Source organism: Halteromyces radiatus, assembly GCF_025201355.1.
Source record: "Halteromyces radiatus strain CBS 162.75 chromosome Unknown BX664scaffold_8, whole genome shotgun sequence".
In the NCBI taxonomy this organism is placed as follows: domain Eukaryota; kingdom Fungi; phylum Mucoromycota; class Mucoromycetes; order Mucorales; family Cunninghamellaceae; genus Halteromyces; species Halteromyces radiatus.
Window position 1 is genome coordinate 775506 of NW_026251694.1, and position 26936 is coordinate 802441.

At 34.4% G+C, this 26936-nt stretch overlaps 10 protein-coding genes across 10 annotated transcripts; 8 read left to right on the forward strand and 2 right to left on the reverse strand.

Moving 5' to 3' along the window:
• BX664DRAFT_340771 (uncharacterized protein) lies at positions 1 to 3758 on the forward strand. Its single transcript, XM_051546877.1, has one exon. The coding sequence runs from the start codon at positions 68 to 70 to the stop codon at positions 3647 to 3649; it is 3582 nt and encodes a 1193-aa protein (XP_051397133.1). The 5' UTR covers positions 1 to 67; the 3' UTR covers positions 3650 to 3758.
• A 174-nt stretch (positions 3759 to 3932) lies between these two features.
• On the forward strand, positions 3933 to 6793 carry BX664DRAFT_340772 (uncharacterized protein). The gene is made up of 4 exons (XM_051546878.1): positions 3933 to 4039; positions 4126 to 5771; positions 5852 to 6245; positions 6314 to 6793. The coding sequence occupies exons 1-4, from the start codon at positions 3988 to 3990 to the stop codon at positions 6640 to 6642; spliced, it is 2421 nt and encodes an 806-aa protein (XP_051397134.1). The 5' UTR covers positions 3933 to 3987; the 3' UTR covers positions 6643 to 6793.
• Positions 6794 to 7097: 304 nt separating this feature from the next.
• On the forward strand, positions 7098 to 8860 carry BX664DRAFT_340774 (uncharacterized protein). Its single transcript, XM_051546879.1, has 7 exons — positions 7098 to 7260; positions 7329 to 7457; positions 7527 to 7588; positions 7701 to 7781; positions 7859 to 8173; positions 8231 to 8412; positions 8479 to 8860. Exons 1-7 carry the CDS (start codon positions 7110 to 7112, stop codon positions 8762 to 8764), a joined length of 1206 nt encoding a protein of 401 aa, XP_051397135.1. The 5' UTR covers positions 7098 to 7109; the 3' UTR covers positions 8765 to 8860.
• A 327-nt stretch (positions 8861 to 9187) lies between these two features.
• BX664DRAFT_340776 (replication fork protection component Swi3-domain-containing protein) lies at positions 9188 to 10513 on the forward strand. Its single transcript, XM_051546880.1, has 5 exons — positions 9188 to 9485; positions 9569 to 9644; positions 9738 to 9860; positions 9966 to 10111; positions 10187 to 10513. Exons 1-5 carry the CDS (start codon positions 9262 to 9264, stop codon positions 10449 to 10451), a joined length of 834 nt encoding a protein of 277 aa, XP_051397136.1. The 5' UTR covers positions 9188 to 9261; the 3' UTR covers positions 10452 to 10513.
• A 65-nt stretch (positions 10514 to 10578) lies between these two features.
• Positions 10579 to 12513, forward strand: BX664DRAFT_340778 (uncharacterized protein). Its single transcript, XM_051546881.1, has one exon. The coding sequence runs from the start codon at positions 10620 to 10622 to the stop codon at positions 12447 to 12449; it is 1830 nt and encodes a 609-aa protein (XP_051397137.1). The 5' UTR covers positions 10579 to 10619; the 3' UTR covers positions 12450 to 12513.
• A 1458-nt stretch (positions 12514 to 13971) lies between these two features.
• On the forward strand, positions 13972 to 14313 carry BX664DRAFT_340779 (uncharacterized protein). Its single transcript, XM_051546882.1, has one exon. It carries the CDS (start codon positions 14064 to 14066, stop codon positions 14298 to 14300), a length of 237 nt encoding a protein of 78 aa, XP_051397138.1. The 5' UTR covers positions 13972 to 14063; the 3' UTR covers positions 14301 to 14313.
• Positions 14314 to 16067: 1754 nt separating this feature from the next.
• BX664DRAFT_340781 (CheY-like superfamily) lies at positions 16068 to 16450 on the forward strand. Its single transcript, XM_051546883.1, has one exon. It carries the CDS (start codon positions 16115 to 16117, stop codon positions 16403 to 16405), a length of 291 nt encoding a protein of 96 aa, XP_051397139.1. The 5' UTR covers positions 16068 to 16114; the 3' UTR covers positions 16406 to 16450.
• A 1106-nt stretch (positions 16451 to 17556) lies between these two features.
• BX664DRAFT_340784 (autophagocytosis protein) lies at positions 17557 to 19171 on the reverse strand. The gene is made up of 9 exons (XM_051546884.1): positions 19042 to 19171; positions 18927 to 18976; positions 18777 to 18847; positions 18571 to 18693; positions 18310 to 18500; positions 18214 to 18248; positions 18065 to 18158; positions 17766 to 17983; positions 17557 to 17700 (listed from the first exon to the last, which is right to left on the reverse strand). The coding sequence occupies exons 1-9, from the start codon at positions 19156 to 19158 to the stop codon at positions 17625 to 17627; spliced, it is 975 nt and encodes a 324-aa protein (XP_051397140.1). The 5' UTR covers positions 19159 to 19171; the 3' UTR covers positions 17557 to 17624.
• A 1474-nt stretch (positions 19172 to 20645) lies between these two features.
• On the forward strand, positions 20646 to 22745 carry BX664DRAFT_340787 (uncharacterized protein). Its single transcript, XM_051546885.1, has 5 exons — positions 20646 to 20942; positions 21042 to 21287; positions 21346 to 21517; positions 21580 to 22195; positions 22245 to 22745. Exons 1-5 carry the CDS (start codon positions 20691 to 20693, stop codon positions 22639 to 22641), a joined length of 1683 nt encoding a protein of 560 aa, XP_051397141.1. The 5' UTR covers positions 20646 to 20690; the 3' UTR covers positions 22642 to 22745.
• Positions 22746 to 23186: 441 nt separating this feature from the next.
• Positions 23187 to 26862, reverse strand: BX664DRAFT_285720 (formate--tetrahydrofolate ligase-domain-containing protein). Its single transcript, XM_051541686.1, has 10 exons — positions 26797 to 26862; positions 26516 to 26660; positions 26098 to 26436; positions 25691 to 25996; positions 25431 to 25619; positions 25270 to 25364; positions 25040 to 25205; positions 24340 to 24976; positions 24142 to 24260; positions 23187 to 24072 (listed from the first exon to the last, which is right to left on the reverse strand). The coding sequence occupies exons 1-10, from the start codon at positions 26835 to 26837 to the stop codon at positions 23284 to 23286; spliced, it is 2826 nt and encodes a 941-aa protein (XP_051397142.1). The 5' UTR covers positions 26838 to 26862; the 3' UTR covers positions 23187 to 23283.
• Between the last annotated feature and the right edge of the window lie 74 nt (positions 26863 to 26936).

Here is a 26936-nt window from a genome sequence, read left to right on the forward strand (position 1 = left end):
TTTTTTTTTTTGTCTGATTTATTATTGTTATTATTATTATTTATCACTCTATGTCCTGGTCAAAAGTATGATGGATGGTATTCATTCAACAAGGCGGTCTCCTCCAACTTACCAACTGAAGCGACCTATTCAGCAGATACCCTTGGATATCTTGCTTACTACTACAAACGACATTCTTCTGAAAGGAGTTATTACTACTTTGCAGGATCATTCAATCTGGTACCATGATCATCTGGAAGAACAACAATTATTATACTCAACATATGTGACAACAATGGCAAAAAGTCAAACTCTTATATCAACAATGGAAACAGTGACAAAACCTTGCAACAAACAAACCTCTTGCAAATCTCCAGCCATCTTCAAGGTACAATCTACTCGAATGGACATCAACACAACTTTAGAACTAGAAGCAGAGGATATTCGTAGAAAGGCGTCTAGTTACTTTTTCACCATGGTGGATTCCCGTGTATGTACTCAAATTGCTCTTGCTATATCGAAAATCAATACCATAGTACAACATCTTGAACTTCACCATAATGATTCTCTTATCGACTTGGCTTGGTCTTGTTTGGAGTACCTCTGGCAACAACTCAAATCTATCACTATGTATCCTCCTGTCCAACTTTTTCTACAACAAGTAGCTGAAAAACTATCTCCGGTTATATCTGGCAACACTGCAACCATGGATCGGCTACTGAAACTTTTTGAATCTGATTCTTCGTCCATCAATTACCTCTATATTACCTTTGATCCCAATAAAGAAGATGAATCAGGTATCTTTTTACAACGATTACAGCAAATATCTCGTATTATCATATCAACGATAATCTCTTTGGAAACGCCTCCATTATCAGCACTGGAATATTTGATTCGATCATTTGATTTGAACACCTGGACATCAAAAGAAGCTACAGGAACAGATGAATCCGTTCGGCAAACTTTTTACATTCATATTTGTGACACTATCCGGCAATTATCTCTTTTGCGACTGAACAACGAAGGTACTGGTGACATCACTGGCCATTTGGAAAAAATATATAGCGCTCATATGATGACGATGATGTCTATCATGATTCAAAAACAACGAGGACATAATCAAGGCGAACACTTGTATATCTTACATCTGTTATTGGACACCATTGCGACTACATTCAACAACGACAATAACAACAACAAAGATGATGATGGTGATATTGGCGACGGATCATATTTGAGCGATATATTTACGGGTCTACTGGACTTATTTACTCAGACGATTCTCTACCAACAAACAACAGCACTTACCATCTTTACGCAAAGCCGTTGGCGAGAAGAATCACAACCAAACATGCGTTCAACACTGACACTATTGGATGATCCTAGTCACACATTGGATATATTACTTACGATATTGTCACAGCACTGTATTACTTATCATGACAACTTGATGCAAGTTTATGGTCCTTCGACGTCGAAAATGGTGAATCGTTTAGTGTTTGTTTTATTACTTGATCCACGTATTGACTGGAATTTTGATCTCTTGATCCGAAGCTTTGAATTACATTGGAAACTACCAGTAGAAACAACTGCCAGCAACAGTAAGGATGGTGGATATCAATTGTACCAAGAAGAAGAAAATCAATCTGAACACATGGTATCTACAGAACAAACGATTATGGATACATTTGGATTAGTGATGGAACTTTGGATATATGAAAACAAAAATGATACAAAAGCGATTGGGACAATATTTGAAAAATTACTGGATTATTGTCACAATACTATCGATCAAATGAATCTTGGCTCACTGGATAGGTTGTACAAGGCCTTGGCGACCCTGTCTTGGTGGTGTTTTTCACCTTCGCACTCCGATATCAACAGCATGATCAACACGGCTCAAAATTTATGCAAATATGAAGATCGGCATAGATATAGAATCTATTCAACATTTCTATATACCATGTTACAACAAATTATGATCAACAACGATAGCAACGAATATCTCCAACAACATCCACCTGCAATATTAGATCATGATCAATTTATGGCTTATGTGAAACTGGTTTTTGTGCTTTTGATGAATGCAGACTTGACTTGGACAAGCAAAAGTGATCGTCATGACAAACTTCAACAATTATGGATGTCTATTATCAAAACCGATCTCTCTGGAAAGCTTAATGCACAGGATATAGATGCTATTATGACAACCACTGGAATTGATTTACCATCCAACTGGCAAGGTTCTCTTGAAAATCGATATTCTTACAACAACGATGGGAACGACAATATGGATCAAGATAATGGTTTAAATACATGCATCCAATGGTTACGCTATTTGACGATTCAAGTGAAAGACGATTGCGATATGGACTTAATTATGTGTTTTGGTCGATTTATTCTTTCCCATTTGGCAGTTGTTGAAAATATATTAATTTGGTTGGATTGGTTCAAGGTACTCTTTGATTATGCAGATGAATTGATGACGAAACGTGACACGACAAACAACTTTGAACTTTGCGCTGAATGGTTTCAACTATTGACGACTACTTTATTGACCCAACAACAGCAGCATCAGTTGATACATGAAGATAGGGCAAACAACAAACAATCATCATCATCGAATATGGATGTTATTGCAGTTATACAAGATGTTATCTCAACTAGCGATTATAACACAGCACTGGCTATGTTTACAGCATGTACACCCTCTCCAAGACAATCATTTTTCCCATTAAAGCAACACTCGAAAATACAATCCGAAAAATCTGAAGAAGAACTGGTCAAAAACAAACTTATGGTGATGGAATATTCTCTGGAACACTGCTTCAAAGTACATCATGATGAAGACGTTTGGCTTCGTGCAGTTACTCTAGTGTGCAATGTTATTATCTACAACAACAATAATCACGACAACGATAATATAGGAACAGCTATGATTGATGATATAGAACATTGCTTAAGTGGATACATTCAATACAGTATGGATCTTTCTTGTCTATTGTTGGTGAATATTTTTTGTCGGGTGAAACTTCAACTAGCGTATACTACTATGGACAGGGACAACAAAGACGAACGTATCATCGACAAGGATCATCATGCGGCAGAGGAAATAGCAGCTATCTTATCTTTGATGTATTTGGACGGCACAAATTGGCAGGATTTGAATAATGCAAGAAAAATGGCTGATCTAGTACAACGTTTTGCAAGATTATTGTCAAACAACAAGGGAAAAGAAACATCACTCAATCGATGGATAGCAAGTTTGGTATCTCTTACTAGATCTTCTGGTCACTGGTGCTATATGACGACAAACGATGATGATGATACAACTGGATTAGTTCGAGATGATCATCATCAACATGACGATGGTAGTGCTTGGAAAGCTTGGGCTTTGGCATTAGAATGTTTTTTGTCTTCACGACTGGCACTAGCTGGGATTCCCCCTTATTCTGGAATGGTATCAAAGACTGGAACAAAAAAAGAAATATCGATATGTCATTGGATCAAGATATTGGATCAAAAATTGAAACATCAAGGCTTACCTTATCGGAATCTATATGCGTTTTCCAGGGATGTTGTAGAGAATATAGAACAATGGTCACTCTGGGAGCTAGATTCTTTTATTCAACAAACAACAAGACTTTCGTTATATTCCACATTAGTTTAGATACGAACATTTTATTTTTGTATTATACCTATTGTATACTTTATTCTACTTCTCTTTTACGTTATACCTTTTTTTTTTTAATAAAGATTTACAGTTTAATATTCGCAGCAGAACACCTGCTTGGCTGACTGCCAATTTTTTTTTTTTTTTTCGATCAAGGGAGGCAGATCAATCAACCTTGGCAACTTCTGACCCTTTTTTTTTCTTTTTCTTTTCTTTCTTTTTTTTTTTTTTTTTTTTTTTTTTTTTTTTTTTACTTTTTTCCTTTTCTTTTCTTTTTTTTTTTTTTTTTTTTAACTACTCTCTATTTTTGTTTCGTTGTATACCAATTTTATGAAATGTCTAAGAATGCTACTACAAAGCCGAACAAACGATTGAAGCCATGTTACCGTAAGTGAAAAGAAACTTCAGTTAACATAGTGTTATTGTATTGAATGAACTATCTTGTTTACTAATTTATATTTATAATGTTGTAGGATGTAAAACACAAAGGCGCAAATGTGATAGACCTTCTGAATCAGTTGCTTGTTTTCGATGTATCAAAAGTAATCGTGAATGTGTCAATGACGATGGTACTTTGGAAATGGAAGATGACTCTATTGATGGTAATTCTGATCTTCAACATTTTGCACTGCAAGTGACTAGTCTCCAACAAGACTTGCATCGCATGGAATCCTTACTTCAGCAAGAACGAGAAGCAGCAGTGATGCGTACATCGACAAGCTCAATTATGAAGGCATCTAACGATAGAACGAATATGGACTATCATCCCTATACAACACCAATTACAGCTTTAGAGGTATCATCAACTTACTCTGTTTATATTAATCAAGATCCTCAATCAACTACTGGTCTACAACTACTACCCTTGACCCCTTCCTTATCATCTAATTCATCAGTTATCAATACATCGTCAACAACGAGAGGATCATCAATAATAGATAATGATGATGATGAATACCGCTGGGAACTGACTGTAGTGGATGGAAAACTTCGATTGGAATCACCTATTCGCACTTTTGATGAACTGATTTCTTATGGGCATGCTCTCCAACGTTACCTTTCACCATTTGCTGGTATATTCGACAACACCGCCTTTTTATTCGAATCAATCCAACCTGCAAGTTTGATACCAATGATGGTGCAAGTAGTCGCACGAACTCCTCATTCAGTACAAGGTAGTGCAATGCAACAACAGCAACGCAATGGACTCAGTATGACGAAAAGGCATCATTTTATGCTGAAACAACAACTTCCAGAAATCCTCTTGGTAACTGCAGGCAAAGATCCTCCTATCTCTGTTATTGACGAACTGATCAGTATTTATTTCACTTGTATCAATCCTTCTCTGCCCTTGATCCATGGTCCTTCTTATCTGGCTGAATATGAAACAATGGTACGACCTGATCCATTTCAACACGCATTGACCATGGCGATGTTATCCTGTCTGTGTTCCTCTACATGTAATCATATCAAATATAATAATTTTGAACGACGAGCTCTTGCAGATTATTTTTACCAACGTGCTATTGATCGACTTTGTGATACATTTGACGAACCTGAAAGACGATTAGAAACCTTGATGATCATTAATCTTATCTCTCAATATCAACTTATAACAATGCGTGTTGCGGAAGGACGAAAATGGTGCTCTATCGCTCATATGATTGCAATGGATCTTCAACAGGAATACAATCTTCATCATCAATATTCTAAGAAGTCGTCATCACCGTCTTCGCCATTATTTTCATCATCTGCGTCATCACCATCCTCATCATCAACACCATTATCACCATCAACACCTAAACCATCAGCATCATCGCCATCATCATCAACATCATCATCATCATCTCATACAACTGCCCAGTTTACATCTTTAGAAGACTTGGTCCCAACAACAACGGATGTTGATCGTGCTCTTCTCCAACGACATTATATTATGGCTTTACACAATCAAAAATTCTTGGATTTTGTAGTGGATCATGATCCCAAAATTATGGAATTCCTCAACTCAAAACCTTTGGAATACGTAGTGGACGAAGATGATATGTCGTATACCTTTATTGCTATTTATAACAAAACTCTAAAACTCATGTGTCATCCAGTGACTTTGGATCTAACAGTAAGAAAATAAGAAATAAATAATAATAAAAAAAAAGATGTATTCTAAAGTTGTTTTTTTTTATTAATTTGATCATTTAGGAACAAATACATCGTATGCACTTGGGTGAAGTGGCCAAAGTATCATTGGAACAAATTTTACGACTCGATCAAATATACAAGGAATGGTGGCATTCTCTCCCTAGCTGTTTTCGTCTATGTGATCAATATCCAGTGGATACTTCTTCTCGACCTTTTGTAGAAAAGTGCAACGATCAAGTCCAGCTGATTGTGTTTATTATTACTGTCATCCACAAGACGGAGATAAATCTTGCACTTACGAAACCTTCCAATCAATCAACGATTTCTCAAGGTGGTAGCTATGAACTCGCCCGTGCTATTCAAGAACGAGCCCTTATTGAAGCATATGAATGTATTGAAAGTTTGATTGTGGCGATAAAACAATTTGAAATGATCAAAAAGAATTTATGTGTGTGTAAGTTTTGAAAACAGTATCAAGTGATATATTACTAATCTTTTTTTTTTTTTTTTTGGAGTTTATAGTTAGTTCGGATTTACTGATTACTGCATCTGATTTACTTTGTAAACTTGCGACATCATCAAGTATATCTGTCAAAGATCGAGCCAAAGATCGATTGGTAGAAGCCTTACATTTACTTCGACAAGCTCCATATATGGTAGGCAACTTGGTACCACCTTCCTTTTCGCCATTATTATTTTTAGAAAAGAATCCTCCTGGTTCATCTACATTAGGGTTACCAACATCTGTAAATGATCTTAGTGCCAATATCATCGACATGTATAGCGAATATCCTACACCTCTATTTGCTTTTGGATATGATGTTATACGAAAGGCTTCAGAAGGTCATTGAATATTTTTATTATGATGGTTTTATAGTTGTTATTATTAACTAGTCAAATAGTATAGATACCAATAATTACTTTGTAAATTATAGTTTATAAAATTCATGTAGTTCTTATTATTTATTTATTTATTTTATGGATAAACAATTTCCTTTTTTTGAGATCTTTCTTCCCAGGTTTTTGGTTTATTTGTTTAAAAAAAAAAAAAGGATAGAAATAGTTAATTTTTCATATAAAAATAAGTAATGACTTTTTATTTTGAATTTTCTGATTTTACAAGTACATCTTGAACACGAATTTGATTGAAATAATCCAGTATCACCATTTTATTTGTGTATCATAGTGGGGTACGCTTCGGAGCGTGCGCCACAAAAACAATTTTTTTCTTCTACTTTCTTTTTTTTTGACATTTTTTTCTCAAACCTCTCTTTTTCATTCTTTTCTTTTCTCTCTCTTTTTTTTTTTTTTTTTTTTGATGAATACTTCTAAATCCATTTATCGTATTTGTTTGGATGGAAAATGTTATTGTGATTTTAGAATATCAGTTACAGGTTGTGTAGATGAAAATGTAATGAAATTAAATTATTATATTACCCTGGGGATCACAGCCCCTGTGATACTATTTGGTAAATCGGATGATTACAAAAGTTATTTTATATACTCATATTCTTTTTTTTTTTTATTTTTTTATTAGGTCTCTTTTTATTATTCAAACGTGTATGTATTCAAGGACATAGATTTATTGACAAAAGATCAGCACTAGGTTGTTTAAGACCTCATCCTATGGATTGTTTATTATTGTTTTGTTTGATATTTAATATACGTACGTTTAAAAAAAATCATCTCATTTCATTCTTTTGATTATTATTACTATTATTATTATTATTTTTAGTTCGAACTCTTGATAATATTTTGCTTGTGACCGATGGTGCCAATCATCCTATTTTACGATCTGTAAAAAACAAAAAATAAGAGAAGAAGATAACATCCTTTTTTTTTTTTTTTCATTGACGCTTACCTTTTTTTTTAAAAAAAAAAAAATCATCAACATCATCCCTATAAATAGTTCTTTTGGGAATTCTCTTGGGAATTCTTATATGCTGGTTTTGTGCTCTATGTATTGGGTGTTGCTCAAACTCTACGTGACGTAAAGTACTCAAGTAAAAAAAAAAAATACATATCATCATCATCATCATCGCTCATGTTTATATTATTATTATCTAGAGTCATAAAGCGGTATCCACTGGATGGTTACCAAGTGCCAAAACTATAGATAGATTGATTACAACATTGCTAGTATCTGTGGTGGTTACCAATGAAACATGTACGTTTGTCGCTGGAGTATACGGAGAATCCAATATACCATTGGCAACATCATTCATCCTCGCTCTCTACTACCTTTGGTTCATTTATTGCGCTATCTTGGCTGTGGGCATTTTATATTGTGGGGCGCGTCTCATCTTTATTCTGGAAACTCACTTGGAAAACTTTTCTATGCCACAACATCGTATCAACAGTATCAAAACAGGCATCATTAAGGTAAAACCACTACTACTGATTGGTAATCATTGACTCGTACTTTACATCGATATACAGATTAAAGCAATGGTGGGCGTTGGCTTCTTTGGATCTATCATTTATGGTGTCTCCATGCTTCTGTTTGCTGCTCTTCGACAAGGTATCTTGAGTACAGAAGGTGGCGGTTTGACTTTATCATTGATTTGGAATCTGACTGGCCCCATTGCTACTGCAGTTGTAGAAATTACCATGATATTCAGGTAATAAAAAAAATAGCATCACACTCTACTCTATTAAGGAATCATTCTGATTTTATTTTGTTATAGTGCAAATCCGCAACATATGTCAAATTTTCTGGGGCTCAAGGCTTCATCCGATAATGCCAACAACAACTCTTCCAGCAATACTGATGATTTTACCAACAAATCAACTGATGCTTTTGTCTTCACCGATACTAGTGCAATTAGCCAACATACTGCAACCGATGACTTCTGGCAAACGAGACCTGTCTCACTTAAAGATACAGAACAACTACAATTGGAATATCAAAATGCTATTGAACATTTACGTACGCAAGGACCCAATAATTCGTCTACCAAAGCTATTACTTAATATTGTCAAATTGTTAACATCATCCTTACTGTTATGACAACAATTTCATTATCTCAATCATCGTCCTCAATGCTCCTTCTTTTATTAGTACAAAATATATCACTCTTTAATAAAAATTTATACCTTTATTATCTCTGTTAAAAATGGAATATTTCGTATTGTGCGTGTCTATTATCTTTTTGAAAAAAAAAAAAAATGATGCAGAACACTCTGGGTTTCTACCTTCCCCTTGTTTTTGTATACAGAATTAATGATCACACATTTTATTTACAGCATACATACAACCAGAGCACGGTTCAAATAATTGCCCCTAGCTATCTCAACGAATCAGAACGCACTCCTGCCCCTTTGCGGAGGTCAAAGAGAGTTTCCCTCGTTTTTTTTTTTTTTTTTTTTTTTTTTTTTTTTGGCGACCGCGTCTTTCTTTTTCCCTTTTCTTTTTTTTTTTCTTACCTCTTGCATACATTTATATCTGTACATATATATATGATTTTTCGATGGACGACTTTGATGACATTGTTTTAGATGACTATGATCCTTTCAATAATGATAGCGACAACAACAATACAAAGGATGCGCAAATTGATCCGTTAGCTCCAGCGAACACCAACAAGCACAATAAGAAACGAAGTACCCGAGATGATCCAGTTGAAGGCGATGAAGAAAGTACCAAAACAATAAAGAAACAAAGACGAAAATTGAAGAAACTAGATCATGAAATGTAAGTGTATCATATCTTTTACTTTCACTAAACTGACTTGTGTACCTTTTTTTTTTTTTTTTTTTTTTTTTACTCTCTTTTAGATTATGCTCTGCAGAGGGATTGACTCGATTACGAAACGAAACACCTTGGCTCAAATTTGGTGGGAAAGGACATGAAGTAAATGATATAATAATAATAATAAAAAAAAGAGAGCAAATGAGTATAGAAAGAAGATATGAACGATTACTTATTCTTGATCTCACTCTATAGGACGAAGATCTATTGAAACTTATGCGATACTATAGGATGTGGGCTTACAAGATTTATCCAAGATATAACTTTACTGATTTTGCATCCCGTGTTATGAAAGCCAGTGCCAACAAAAATTGCAAGGTAAAACCAACCTTAATTGTCCTTTTTTTTTTTCCTCTCTCTTGGGTAAACCGTGATAATAATTATAAATAAATAAATATATATTCTATATATTTGTATTATTAGATGAAATTGGATCAATGGAGGGAAGAATATATATTCAAGAACAGTCCTGATGAAGCTGGAAGTGAAAAGGTATCTCATGAACGTGTTACTGGTGAATTATCAGGCATGACCTTGGAGGATGAAGATCAACAAAATAGACATCACAGGTATATCATCAACATTTATATGGAAAGGATATTATATTAATGAATGAATCATTTTTCTTTTTATGACCTTATTAGTGATAGTGACGACGAATCATCATCATCATCATCATCATCATCTGAAAGTGAAGATGATCACAACAAGGCAACTCGACACGATACTCTAACTGATCTTCCTGATGACCGTTCTAATTTACTACCAACTACAAATGAAAAATCAATGACTACTAATAATGATCTGGATGATAACAATGACGAAGAAGAATCTTTATTTATGAATACCCCTTCAAAATCTAGTTACAATACAAATATTTTATCTGTTGATGATTTTTTTGCCGATTGAATAAAAAGCATACAGAAGTACGTCCTGACTGAACAAAGCGCGGCCTTCCAAATCAATTTTACCTTTTTTTTTGTCTTCCCTAGATTTTATATTTTTCTCTTTTCTTTTATTTTTTTTTCTTTTTTTTTTTTTTTTTATTATTATTATATATTATTCTTATATGACAATATGACACGTTCATTACCACCTGAAATCATTGAAATCATATTGAATAACCTCTCGTTACGTGAACTGGTCATTGCTTCCGTTGTATGCCGAGCTTGGACACCACTTATTTCTCGACTTCTTTATCAATCTATTAATATTTATAGTGTAAAACAATATACGTCGCTTCTATTTGGTCTACAAGCAAATCAAGAACGAGTCAGTGATAAAGAATACAATGGATATCATGTACGACGAATTATTTTATACTCTGCAAACATTATGTTGGACAACGTTGAACTCGCCGAGCTCAAAGAACTATGCCCTATGATTACCTTATTTGACTATCGGAAAGACATCTTTCTTACTGACGAATATTTGTGCGAATTCACACCTGGTTGGTCAAACCTTGAAGAACTTCCTATATGGCATGAAGATGAGGGAAACATATGGGTCAATCGGATTGGCAAACGACTTACCACCATCTCAGCTTATTATGACGAACTGTCGTTCCTACACTCTCCTGGAAACTCTATTGATCAACCTCTCTTTGCTAACTTGGTACATTTATTCCTGGACGTCTCCTTCTCGAGTACTCCCATTAGTATAGAATGGATGGAAGCACTACACTGTCATGCACCTTTATTAACCTCTCTGGAACTGGATTATATATCATCAGAAATAGGAAGTGGATCTCTCAACAATTGGAAACCCGCTGAACGGTTAGGCATACTCAAATGGCATATCGATAATTATATTGATCCAGTATGGTATAAATATCTATCTCGAAAGTATCCTAATGTATATGATCTATCCATCAGTATTGGCAACGAAGATGAATTCGACGAGGACTTTACGGATGATCCTTCAACAAATTTGACACAAGAACGACATCTTGGACCGGCTTCGTACAGACGACTTATTCTCGATATGATTACCAGCTATTCACATTTGACAAAACTCCGAATCAAGTCACAAACAAAATGGTCTTCTTACTTGGACTATTTTCCATGGCGTGATCTGGCGGATTGGCTTAGCTCGAAAGGAAACAAGATACAGTGTTTGGATTGGTTTCTCGGCTCCCTTTGGGAAATAGGATTTAGCCCGCGTGAACTTGATGCATTCCGAAGTGGACTTAGCTCTATTCGACCACTAGGCAATTTGAATTTACTGAAAGAACTTTCATACGACGTACCTGAACAATTGGAAGGTGGTATATTGGATTTATCTCTTGGGAAAATGACTCTACATAATATGACACACTTGAAACTCGAGTTCTCTTTTAGTCTCAACTGGAAAGCTTGGAAAAAAATCAATTTGGATAATATATTGGATTCATGCCCGAATTTGAAGACTTTGGCTGTTAAAGGATTATATCCTGAAATCAATGATGATGGCGATAACAAACCAACGAATACTCACAGTGCGCTCGTGTCTCTTTTTATTCAAGAACTGGCTATAACCAACATGGATTATCTCTCTGATTTATTACAACGATGTCCTTTGGTGACGAAATTTTTATGGTCCAACTCTATCGTTGTTTGCAAGCAGCAGAGCGACAACACAGAAGCAATCATGGAAACACCGATCAAGATTGACATTCCTGGACGTATTTTTTCACAACTCTCCATTGGCCGTATCCATTATACGATTTGTGGTGAGGACAACGACGACTTGGAACTTGTTTCTACACTCAGCATTAGGGAATCGGCAAAATCATTTGATCAATGGACAACATATACAGATGAAGATTGGAAACAACGATCTGAAGAAACAAAAGTGAAGACGCGTGGATTAGAAATCAACTGTAGATATGCTGACCGAATGGAGTTCTCGACAAGGTACGTGTGGTAGTGTGGATTTGGAATGAAGCTTACTATAGTAGTACCTTAGTATAGATTGTGTACGTGTAGCCTTTTTTTTTTTTTTTTTTTTTTTTTGTGATGCTTGAAAATAAAGTATAATGTGGATTCGTTTGTTTTATAACCAAAAGATGAACGAGATGGATCACAGGAATGGAAAATTTGAAATGGAAATGACAAGGAATGCAATTTATTCATGCAATCACTATGGATAACAATTTTTTTTTTTTTTTTTTTTTTTACTTTTGATGCATAAAATATGTGATTTACCAATTGAAAAAAAAAAGACTTTATATTCCTCTAAATTGTATTTTTTTTTTTTTTTATCTTTTATACAAACCCTTATTTTATTTTCCATATCATCAGTGAAAAAATGAGTTCAGGTCATGAATTGTTTATTTGTAGTGCATCTGTTGTTTCTTACGAGCAACGAGGAAAAGAGACATGGTATCAAATTTTGATTACAACAAAGAATGAACCGTGTTATACGATTCATCGACGATATCAAGACTTTGTTCGACTCTCTCATCAATTGAATTGTTCTTTTCCTCATTACACACCCAAGAAAAAACAACATCCCTCTTGTTTCCCCTGTCAACCATCATCATCATCATCGTCTTCAAATTCCGATGCATTGTTAGCAACAGCACCACCACCACCATTACCTCCTTTATCATTTCATCTTCATCGTACATCATTTGGACCTGTTCATCAGCAACAACCAACGTTAAAGTATTTACCACGATTATCATCATCATCAATGGCATCCTTCTCATCATCATCATCATCATCTCCTTTGCAACTACTTGCCAATCGTAAAAAAAAACAAAAACTGTTAGATCGTTACTTGTACGATGTGTTCAGAATGCCAGCTGAGGTCCATCAATCACGTTACATGTTTGAATTTTTAAATTATCAACCTTTTCGACTATCATCATCATCATCATCATCACTAATATCATCATTAGAATCAACATCATCACCAATCTCACCATTACCATTGGTATCATCTTCAACACCCATCATCACTCGACCATCTCTATCTTGTCCTCTTTTTCCTCGTCGCTATTCTAAGGCGTTACCACCTATCCCACTACTAGATGATGACAAGGCAACATCATCCATCTCTGTACAACCACACCAACCAGAAAAGGAGCGTGTTAAAAAAAAAGATGATGGAGTACCTGTATCACCACCTTTTTTTTTACCCTCATCACACTCGACTCCGACTCAACTTGCTGCCATGGCAACATCATCATCATCATCATCATCAACAGTAGTAATGTCACCACGTCTTTGCAATGAATTTTATGTCTCGCCCAAACCATCATCATCATCATCATTAACGTCACTTTCGACCAAAGGTATCACGATTTCTCTCTATCTTGGACCAGGATCATTCATCTCAACAACATTTGTAACACGACAATTTCATTTTGACACGTTACGTCGGCAACTGAATGAGCGTTTGCATGATCATGGGTTAGAGTGTCTTCCCACCACATCGGTACTGGCGTACAACCATATTGCATCTAGCGATAGACAAGGGGCATTGGAAACTTTAACGTTGAATCAAAAGGAACCTTGGGTGGAGTATGATCATGTCATGACGTTGGCCTTGTCGCACCAGATTGCCTTTTTTGCCTCCACGTTACCTCTTTTACCATCATCTTCATTCACTTCAAGATGTGTACCCCGTCAATGGAAATACAATCATCATCATCGTTTAGAGGATCCAAAAGGAAGAGTTCTTTTATTGGCTTCTGATAAAGATTTGCAGGCCGCTATCCATGGGAAATGGAGAAGACTAGACCATGTCACCTTATCTTGTTTTGCTTGGTAAATCATCTTTTATTCATCATCATCATCATCATCATTGCAATAAAGAAAGGTATCTTGAACACTTTTTTTTTTTTTTTTTTACCATAAAAGAATGTGATTAAAAAAAAAAAAAAGAAAGGCAAAGGAGGTAGTTGCATCAAGAAAAGAAAAGTAGGAATAAATCATGCATTTCAGTTAGGGGAAAGGCACGAGTCAATCAAGATACTTGATTGTTGATAATAAATGGAATGGATGATCCCTCTCTTGTTTAGTTTAAAAAAAAATGTACCCTCATATCTTTCATATAACTCAAAAAATGAATCAGAGAATATCTCGTGTACCTGAAAGTAGCAAGGGAGGAACTCCACACGCTGGGCTTGAACTTTTTTTTTTTTTCTTTGTTCTTTTTTGGTGTTAGTGGCGCGCTACTTCTTTTCCTTTTTTTTTTTTTTTTTTTTTTTTGTCAACTTGATATTTTTTTATCTGATACCGGATAACCTCTTCTTAGGTCCATAGATACCGATCGACCATATGACCCGTTCTTTGGTATAAAATAAAAAAAAAAAAAGAGAGAGAGAGAGGGAGATGACAAGATTCATTGAATGTATTTCTTTTTTTTTTTTTGTGCGTGGAAATGTAGACTGTGTTATCTCCTCAAGCATCAAAGTATCTTTACCCTACTGGATGGCATGACAATAATGGATTGATTGAACTGGTAAATAAAAACTAAAATTGTGGACTACGCAATAGAAATAGAAATATCTTCGGACGAACGGGACGCAAATAGGAACTCTTGATGACTGACTTTTTTTTTTTTGTTTTGTTACTTTTAATAGATTCCAGGCCCTGTACAAGCAAAATTTACCGTGTATGCTGAACATGGATTATTTCATTATATCTTCTTTATTATGTTTTTAAATACCATTCTAAACTATTTCAAATAAAAATAAACAAAAAGAAAAAAAAGAAAGCCCTTGTTCTCTCCCCTCTTTTTTCTTTTGGCCTTACTATGTTTATGTTTTGATTACTTTTCAATCTATGGGTCTAGATTTTTATGATTGTCTGTGTGTGTATGTGCTTTTTGTGTGACAAAAAAAAAAAAAAAAAAAACGGGTGACGAGCCTTTTGATGGTTCTTGGCTCTTGCTTTTTCTAAAATTTACCGTCCGTTTTCCCTTCTTTTTCTTTCTTTCTTTTTCACTTTTTTTTTCTTTTTTCTTTATATATATATATATTATATTATATATATATATATGTATCTTTCTTCAAACTGGATTATTTCAATTCTCAACATCGACAATGCTCTACAACAACAGGAGGGTCACCACTTTCCTCTCCTTCATCATCACCAACTAGAATGACCTTTCCAGAAGATATTAACTTTAAAGCACCAGCACTACCTTCAAAGCTCTATCAACGACGACGATCATCTTTACAGTACTGCTATCGATACACACGACGACCCTCCCTTCCACGACATTCTATTTACATGTACCCCATCGATACCGATATTCAATCACCAGGACCTTTACTACGGAACCATTCTTCGTCTCCCAATACTTGTTCACCTCTCACACCCAATCTCGGTCCTATAGACACCACAACACCTATCATGGATTCACCTTCTGATACCAGTAGTCCTTTTAGTACACAGTCTCAACTTTTACGCACCATGTTATTACCCAAGTCACCAAGTTCACCGACCTTTTGGAAAAGACAGCATTCATTACCGCTACCTATAAATAATAATAATAATAATAATAAGCGATTACGTGTTCTTTTGGTGGATGATAATCAAGTCAATTTACAAGTCCTGGCCAAGGCATTGAAATTACATATGGCGGATATTTTCCAACATATGGATATGGCTTCCAGTGGTGAAGACGCTATTGAAAAATTACGACAACAGTTTTATGATATGATCCTGATGGATATTGATATGCCTGGATTAAATGGGATTGATGCTGCTTCTTGGATTCGAAGAGGACATCAACAACAACAAGAACAACAACAACAACAGTTGGCATTTGTTTTAACTCAAAATAGATATATACCTATTGTTGCCGTCACCACTAATATGTCTATGGAATGGAAAAAAGCTTATTTGAAGGTTGGCATGGTAGGTTGATAATAATAACAAATAGGTGAGATAATGAACCTAATTTTTTTTTCTTTTTTTTTTTTTTTTTTTTTTTTGGGTTAGAATGGTTGCCTTCCGAAACCTATTTCACCTTTTGTTCTCAGGGAATCATTGACTCAAGTACTTACCTATGGATCTTGTTGGGATTACTCACCATCATGATGTTTATTTATATCATATCCTATATTTTTTTTCTTCTGTTTATTTTTGTATACTATACCATTTTACACTTTTCTTTTTTTATCATTTTTATTTATTACCTTAGTTTTCTTTTCCCTTGTATATATTTTTCCTCTTATTATTATTATTATTATTATTTTATTTACCCCCGTTTGAACGCTCATATCAATCAATCAATCAAATAAATCATTCAATCAAAATCAAATCAATAAAGAGTATCTCCTATTTTTTTTTTGTGAGTCCGATCATATTGTGCACTTTAAACATGTAACCAATCAAAACTACTATCAAAAAAAAAAGGTTAGTTTCCTATTCGAAAAAAGAAAGAATCATTAAATGATAATGACTTATCAGAACCCTGAGGAACAGCATTCAGGGTAAGAGTAGCGATGAACCAGTCTGGAAAATCAAAGAAGTAGAGAATTGGATATTGATTGCTTATTGAACCTACTTGAACTAAACACAAACGCCGTTGAGTACTGTCCCTTCAAACTAGTGTACGTTTGATGAAAACATCATCGACCAAGTGACCATGAAGAGAGAGTAATATTGCTTCTTTTGCACAGCAGAGTAGTTGAGAGTAGTATCTGAGGAAGAAATAAAAAAAAAAGAAAGTAAAATCAGTTTTTATATATCCCAGATCTATTTTTTTTTTATTTAGAAAAAACAAAAAGGGGATCTATAATTGATATCATTGGCAACATGTTCCTTAATATATATGATAATTTCGTGATTTATGAGGGTGGTCATTTTAAAAGTAGTAAATAGAAAAAGAAATGGATGATGATGGTAGATACGAATCCATGGATCAATCACCTGCAAAACATGTAACATCCGAGATCCACATCCTTTTTTTTTTCGATCATCCAACATCAATCAACGGTCATTTATTTCCATAAGATAAAAAAAGAATCACTATGCTCGAATGCCAATGCAAATAAGTCTCTAATCACAGCGCAGAAAAGAAAAAAAAATAAAGGTTTATTATCAAGGAAAAAAACCAGTATATATATATATATATGTATAACTAAGCACTAATGGTATGATCATAATCAATGGTGGGCACAACAGAACTGATGAATTTCAAAAAGATGACTAGATATCTATAAAAAAAAAAAAAAATAAAAATATCAATATTCGTTTCTTATTTTATGCCATGATAACTTACTGGTCTACACGAATTTCTTCGCCTTGTTCCGTCAATCCAGCAGAAACACCATTCCCCAATCGTTCAATGATCTTTTTCATCACTTCAGCATGTTTACATGGATGGATGGATGCTAAATTCAAATTAAGATGAGGATGTGGTTCAATGGTCACTGTTTTCTTGACGTAATCTTGATTGACATCTTCAAAGACTTGTTGTGAAGTCAATGGTCGTCGTTGCTATCAGAAAATAAAAAGTTAATCACTCCTTTGTTTTCCCTTCAAATATATATATATATATTTCACTTTTTTTTTTTTTACTTCATCATAGCCAAATATCCATATACGTGGAGTTTGGTAATATTTATCATAAGTAATAAATACATCGTATGTTCGTACTTGTAAGATCTTGTCACTAAGTTAATAAATCAAAAATATTTAATATTTTATTTCCGCGTTTATATCCTTACTTGTTGGTATCATCATGAGCTTGAGTAGCTATAGCCTATATAGAAAACAAAGTAAGTAATCTTTATCCATCTATTATGATAATAACGAGAGCTTACAGGATCTTCTTCTTCTTCCACTTGATCATCCTCCATATCCGGAATATCATCTATATCAGGAATATCTTCCAATGCTGGTTGCTGTGCATTATTATCGTCTACCTTCAAAGAAGCCATATGTCTTCTTGCTTCTTCTTCCAACTCCTCGTCATCAAGAATATGCTGTGCCATTTCATCCATAGTTTGTGTCACTAAAAGAAAATAACATTTTATATGAATATTCTATTGAACTCTATATATATATATATTATTTCAAAATACCTCTAGAACTATGTGTGTAAGTCCAAGCATCTTCTTCACCCTCATCTTCTGTTTGTATCATCTTGGTATCCTGATCGTCATTGTCTGTGAATTCCATTTGCTTTGCTCTTCGAAGACAAGGTACTAAATAAAAATAATAAAGGATAGAAATAATATTAGTCGATTTATATGTATATATATATATATATATATATATAAGGTTTTACCGTTTCGAGTGACCAAAAACTGTTTATCACTAGGTAAGTAGTCCCTTTGTTTCTCTTTCAATCCAGATTCCCTTTCCATTTTTTTTTTTTTAAAAAAAAAAAGTCAATTCATCTTCATAATGTTGTCTCTTTTTTTCTTTTTTTTCTTACCATGACCAAGTTGGACATTTATAAACTAAAAACTCTCCAGCGGCAACGAACTATAATGGGAAAAGAAAAGTGTAAGTTATAATTTGTTTTATAAAAATAAAAAACTATAATTTACTTCTTCTGGAGTCAAGCAACCGGTTTCTTTGAATTTGGAATCCTTGAGTATAGGAGCAAGATATTCACGTACAGAGTGAAATCGAGAATAGATATTATTATATAAATCTTGAGCCATAACGATGATAAAATAAAAAGGAAAGAGAGAGAGAAAGGGAGCTGCGCCTGAATCATGCTTTTTTTTCTTTTGGGTACCAATGTGGCAAGTCAGGAGACCCACATAAACATTCAGAATCCGCTGCCTTTATTTCTCTTTTTTTTTTGCCTCTTGATTGAAAACGTTGTACCAAAAAATATTGTGAGGATATGTGAGTGTATTTACTTGTCCCAGTTTACAGATTGGCATCTCATTAAGAATTTTTAGCCGTGCTTGAGACTCGAAAACATAGTTTAGAATTTAACGCGATCTTTTTTTTTTTTTTTTTTTTTAGTGGTAAATGTGTCTTTGATACATCAATAAAAAAAAAAAAAAGATAGACACAGATGATATTACAGTATGATGGCAGGTTTAAATCTTAAAATGGGGATTTCGAATATTTCTTTTTTAGAATGAGATGAGATGTTAGATAGTCTTTTTCTGGGATTTTTTACACATTATCGATATGCTATCCTTTTTTGGTTCATTAACAAAGAAATAATCATAGATAATATATACATCTTTTGTTAATGATGCTTATACGGTATGACGATAGATTTAATCATAAAAATGGGATTTGAAAGATGCTGTGGATTCAATTTTTTTTTTTCTTTTTCTTTTTTTTTTTTTTTTTTTTTGAACTTTTGGAATTTTACAGCTAAAAATTTCAAACTCCTCAGCCAAATGTTGGCTGTAAAAATAAATTGTCGAGGGTTCACCAGGCAATTTTTCAAAAAATCGATAAAATCTTTTCGATGTTCATTACACATTAGTTGGCAAGGTAAGGTAATAAAATGAGATTAAATGATATTAGGTTACTTTTTTTGAGAGGAATCCAGTGATGGTAATTTTATTGGATGATGGTCATTATTGGATGAATCTACTTTTATTTTTTTTTAATTTTTTACTTTATAGTATAAATGATTATAATGAAAGAGAATGATCTCATCTATGTTCAATCCAAGTTTGGTACAGTGATGATCATTTTTGAGTAAGTTGTAAAAGTATCAATCTATCGAAAGCAAAAAAAAAAAAAAAGGTAATTCTATTGGCTAATTTTTATCTAGAGAGTGTGAGAATTACTTTTTTTTTTTTCCTTTTTATTGTTCCCCTTTTGATTGCACAAAAATAAATAAAGAGATAGAGAGCCATCCGTATCAATGATTTGTTGGGGCATTATATAAGCATGAAATTTCTTTCAGATCTCTCTCTATAGTTAAACTTGAATATATTCTTGTAATATATTTTGTTTGTCTATTGAAATACTTTATCATTTTATAACCAATGAAAACGAAAAAGATAAAACGTTCCAGAGGAAACTTTCTTTTTTTTTTAGTTCTTTGCATAAAACATCGAAACGAAAAAAAAAAAAAAAATCAAGGTCAAAACACTATGAATAAACTCTATTTCAACAGCCGAATCGGTTTGTTTGCTTTTGGAAACACGACTAGGTTATTTTTACTTTTCTTTCCTTTTCTTTCTTTCTTTTTTTTTCCATTGACTTCATTCACATTATGACTACTTCTATCAAAACTATCCAAACTCAACCTTTTGAAGGACAAAAACCGGGTACTTCTGGTTTACGTAAACGCGTCAAGATTTTTCAACAACCTCATTATACTGAAAACTTCATCCAGGCCATCTTAAATTCTATTCCTCAAAGTGAAGGTGGAGCAAAAGGTGCTACTTTGGTTGTTGGTGGTGATGGTCGATATTATTTGGACCAAGTACTTCAAATTATTGTTAAGCTTAGTGCTGCTGCTGGTGTAAAGTATTTTATTATTATTATTATTATTTTTTTAAAAAAAAACAGAAGGAAATTGTTCTACTCACACTTGATACATATTATATATATATATATTTAGGTAAGCAAACTGATTGTAGGTCAAAATGGTATTGTATCTACTCCTGCTGTATCTCATTTGATTCGTCAAAGAAAAGCAACTGGAGGTATTCTATTGACTGCTTCTCACAACCCTGGAGGTCCAGACAATGATTTTGGTATCAAGTACAATATGTCCAATGGCGGTCCCGCTCCTGAAAACGTGACAAACCGAATTTATGAATTCACAAAAACGATTAAAGAATACAAGTTTGCAGATGTTCCAAAGGTAAGCAATGAAGAAACTATCCATCACTATTAATTAACTAATAATGAAATTATCTTAGGTGGACTTTTCTCAACTAGGAACACAACAAGCTGGTGATATGACAATTGAAATCATTGATGGAGTCTCTGATTATATTGATATGCTGAAAACCATTTTTGATTTTGATGCTATCAAGGATTTTTTCAAAAACAACAAAAATTATAAAGTATTATTCGATGGCATGAATGGTGGTAAGTGATTATTCATGCGGAAATAGGTTTTTTTTTTTAATTTTTTTTTTTTTTTTGGATAGTGACTGGACCTTATGGTTATAGATTATTTGTTGAGGAACTTGGACTTCCAGAATCAAGTGTGATGCGATATAAACCCTTACCTGATTTTGGTGGAGCTCATCCTGATCCCAATTTAACCTATGCTCATGATTTGGTAGAACGTGTGAACAAGGAAGGTTATGATTTTGGCGCTGCTTCAGATGGTGATGGTGATCGAAATATGATTATTGGTGGTAACAATGCATTCGTGACTCCCAGTGATAGTGTAGCTATTATTGCTCATTATGCTAAGGATGCTATTCCTTATTTCAAGAAACATGGTGTACATGGTCTTGCTCGTAGTATGCCAACATCATTGGCTTTGGATCGTGTGGCAGAAAAACAAGGATTGGAACATTTTGAAGTCCCCACTGGATGGAAGTTTTTTGGTAACTTGATGGATGCTCAACGTTGTTCTATTTGTGGTGAAGAATCATTTGGTACAGGCTCGGATCATATTCGTGAAAAGGATGGTGTATGGGCTATCATGGCATGGATCAGTGTCATTGCTTATGTCAACAAACAGCAACCAGGTTCTAGTGTACATGATATTCTTCAATCTCATTACAAAACTTATGGTCGCAACTTTTTCTCAAGGTAAACTTTCAAAAAAAAAAAAATTGTCTGACCTTTTTTTTTTTTTTAGATACGATTATGAAGATGTAGAAGGACAGGGTGCTGATGATATGGTAGCAAGACTTGGTGAAAAAATTGAAAGTGGTGAATGGGTTGGAAAGACATTTGGTGCATTCAAGGTCAAAACTATGGATAACTTTTCTTATCACGATCCTATTGATGGTAGCGTTTCAAAAAATCAAGGTGTTCGTATTATTTTTGAAGATACTTCTCGTGTTATCATCCGTCTTTCTGGTACTGGTTCTCAAGGTGCTACTGTCCGTCTCTATGTGGAAAAATACTCTAATAATCCATCTGAATATTCTCATGCCACTCAAGATGCTTTGAAACCTTTGATCGATGTCGCCCTGGATTTATGTCAATTGGAACATTATACCGGACGCAAGGCTCCTACTGTCATTACTTAGATTGATCTAGTTAGTACTCACTCATATATTACATACTTTTTTTTTTTTTTTTGTATCTTCTTCAACAATCCATAATAAAATTTTGAGTCATCTTCAGTCTTGTATACGAGTTTTATCTTTTGTTGTTCTCAGCATAGATGTGTGTAACCAAAATTGATAACATTCCAAAATTTGTTACTTTTTGGGCTTATTTGCGAAAAGTTGATTAGTTGTCAGTGGAGTACTCGTTGAAACAAATAACACGGTAAAAAAAAAAAATTGAAAAATTAATATTAGTATCGACTTCTCAATATTAGCAATATGTATATTAATATATATGAAAGAATTCCTGTATTTTGTAGCATACTACTTTCTATTGCGGTTCTTGTGATGTTTGTCGAAAAATGATACACGGCATCCGGTTCATATCGAACTCTAAATTATGAAAAAAAAAAAAAATGAGAAGCAAACGGTAAGTAGAAGAGCATAGTATCCCTATTCTATTTGTTCTCTAACTATAATAATTTCCATCCCTTGATTACCGTGTCATCCATTAACCATCATATCAATAAAACATCACATTTCTTTATTTCTTTCAAAAACAATGATAAAAAAAAAAGACATGATCGATACAATAACAATAATAGAAAAAAAAGACTATGACTAAAAAAGACCAACGACTTGACCATTGTCATCCAAATCCACATCAAAGAAACAAGGTCGGGTAGGTAAACCAGGCATGGTTTGAATAGTGTCACAGAGAGGATAGATAAAGCGAGCACCAGCTGAGAGTCTCAAGTCACGAATAGGTACAGTAAAACCAACAGGTGCGCCTTTAAGCGAAGCATCATGAGAAAAAGAGTATTGAGTCTTGGCCATACATATAGGGAGATCAGCATAGCCTTGTCGGGTATAGGTATCTACTTTATGTTGTGCTTCTGGACTGAGCTCGATGCCATCCGCACGATAGATTTCCTTGCAAATCGTTGTTATCTTGTCCACAATAATTGTATTGGCCAAAGGATACAAAAACTGGAATTGTTTTGTCTTTTCTTGACATGCCTTGATTACCGCTTGACCTAAATCAATCGCACCACGTCCACCATATGCCCAATGTTCACATACAACTGCATCTTCGGCTCCTGCTTCTAACGAGAGTTTTCGCACCAATGCCAATTCAGCTGAGGTATCGGATGTGAATCGATTCAAGGCAACCACTACAGGAAGACCAAACTTGTGAGCATTTTCAATATGTCGTACTAGGTTGCTACATCCTTTTTCCAAATAGTCTAGATTCTCTTCAGTGTAGGCATCAGGGAGAGGTTTGCCAGCCACAACATTTGGTCCACCACCATGCATCTTCAAAGCTCGAATAGTAGCCACTAATACAACACAATCTGGTACCAATTCTGATGTACGACATTTGATATTGAAGAACTTTTCCATTCCCATCTACATTAAAAAAAAAAAAAGTTAGATGACACAATACTAGATGGTTTTTATTATTAATATTGGCCTTACATCAGCGCCGAATCCTGCTTCAGTCACACAGTATCCCGGTTCTTTTCCATCATCATTGCCATCAGTACCAGTTAGCTTAAGTGCCACCTTGTCAGCTAGAACAGATGAGTTTCCATGAGCTATCATAAAAAAAAAAAAAAAAAAAGAAAGAGTAAACAATTGAATCAAAAACTAACTTTCTCACTTATCTCTTCTTACCAATGTTTGCAAAAGGACCAGCATGAACAAGAACAGGAGTACCTTCCAAAGTTTGCATTAAATTGGGCTTGATTGTATCCTTCATTAGCACAGTAAGAGCACCACCAATACCAATATCATCAGCTGTAATAGGTTGACCTGTCTTGGAATTGGCCACCACCATATTACCTAATCGTTTTCGCATATCTTGTAAATCCGTTGTCAAAGCCAACACAGCCATGATTTCACTTGCCACTGTAATATCAAATCCGGTTGTTCTTGTTTGTCCTTTTTCAGTTGCACTTTCACCTACAGTCACTTTGCGAAGGAATCGGTCGTTGGTATCGGTCACACGTTGCCAAGTGATGGTGGAAGGATCAATATCGAGTCTTGCAAATGCGGCTATCTCATCTTCCGTCAAATCGTTGGGTTGTTTTGATGTATCAATGCCAAGCTTTTCTAATCGTTTCAACATCACGGGAGCAAAGGTGCGGATTCCTTTTTTGGCGGGACATAATCGGTTGAATAGAGCTTTGTTGCTTTGTGTAGCTTCATGAAACATACGAGCATCAATGGCTGCTGCAAGTAAGTTATTGGCTGCTGTCACAGCATGCAGATCACCAGTCATATGAAGGTTGAATTCATCCATGGGTATCACCTGTTATAAAAAAAAAAAAAAAAAAGATAAGTACTTGCATTACTGCTTTAGATGGCTACTAACCTGAGAGTATCCACCACCAGCGGCTCCACCCTTGATACCAAATGTAGGTCCTTGAGATGGTTGACGAACACATGCAAAAGCAGATTTATTTAGATGGGCACCAAGAGCTTGTACTAGGCCAATAGTTGTAGTAGATTTGCCTTCACCAAGAGGGGTTGGAGTGATTCTATCCAGACAAAAATTGGAATATTATTAGCCATCAATACCAGCTAAGATATATATATATTTACCCAGTGACAACCACATAACGACCGTTTTTACGATGTTTCAGTCTATCCAATACATTCAAGCCAATTTTTGCTTTTGTTGTTCCATAAAGTTCATACTATATTCACAACGTAAACGATATATTAGTTCACAAAACGCTTTTTATTTATATCGAACAACTTACTTCGTCTGGCTTGAGTCCAATCTCATGACAGAGTGATTGTATGTTCTTTGGTTTCTGTGCCATGGCAATATCAATATCAGAAGGTACAGGCATCTTGAGGTCCAATGATAGTGGTATCACTTTTCGATCTTGATCTTGTTGTAAAAACCTTTTGGCGCTGATATTCACATTTTCCATTAACATAGCAACCTAATATATACATGTAAAAGAAGACAGCTATAAATGAATGATCCTTTTTTTTAAAAAAAAAAAAAGATTACCGTCATCGGACCAACACCACCAGGAACAGGAGTCAAGATACCTGCTACTTCTTTTGCTTGATCAAAATCAACATCACCAACCAATCTTGTACCTGATTTCTTTGATGGATCAGGAATAGGATTTGTACCAACATCGATGACAATAGCTCCAGGTTTGATCCATTCACCTTTGATAAATTGAGGATTACCAATGGCCACCACCAGGATATCCGCTGTTTTCACAATTTGATCCATATCTTGAGTTTTGGAATGACAAATAGTCACTGTTGCATTGGCCGCGACTAATAAATGTGCCACAGGTACACCCTATAAAAAAAAAAAAAAAAAAAAAGATACAAAAAAGGAAACTAATAAGTTAAAAAATAAGAGACAAAAAGGTGCGTCCAATGAAATGTTAGATGTCATACCACAATATCACTTCTTCCCACCACAACAGCCGATTTGCCTTGAATAGATATACCGGTAGATTTGAGTAATTCCATCACGCCTTTAGGTGTACAAGGTAAAAACAGAGGTTGCGCTTGTTTCTTGACCATATTACCAATATTGAGCCCATGAAATCCATCCACATCCTTTTGATAATCAATTGCTTCAATAATAGTTGCTTCATTAATATGAGACGGTAAAGGCATTTGTACCAAGATTCCATGTACACGATAATCTTCATTCAGTTGTTTTACGCGTTCCAATAGTTCTTGTTGAGTGATACTATCAGGTAGTTTTTCATGAGTGAATTGAATGCCTGCCTGTATATATCATTAAAATCATGTTTAGTTAGTTAATTTTCGTATATATTTGTTTTCATTTTTTTTTTTTTAACTTTACTTCTTCAGCAGCTTTTTGCTTCATACGAACATAAACTGATGAATCTTCTCTACGACCAACTTGAACCACGGCCACATGAGGACAATATTCTGGATATTTCACTTTCGTAGCTTCAATATCCTTCTTGATTTTGTCACGTACATTTCTATGTAATAAAAAAAAAAGATGAATCCGAAACGATGGGAATGACACTAATGATAACCAACATATTTTTTTTTTTTTTGGTAGTGACCAGTTTTCAACCCTTCCTCCTTCCCATAAAAAAAAAAATAAATACTTACTGTGCTAATGTTTTGCCATCGAGAAGAGTAGCTACAGTCATTGCTGAGATAAATATAAAAGTGATAAGGAAAGGAAAGAAAAGAGAAAAAAGAAAAAAAAAAAGAGTTCCTGCATTTTTGTGCTCGGAAGATCAAAAGAC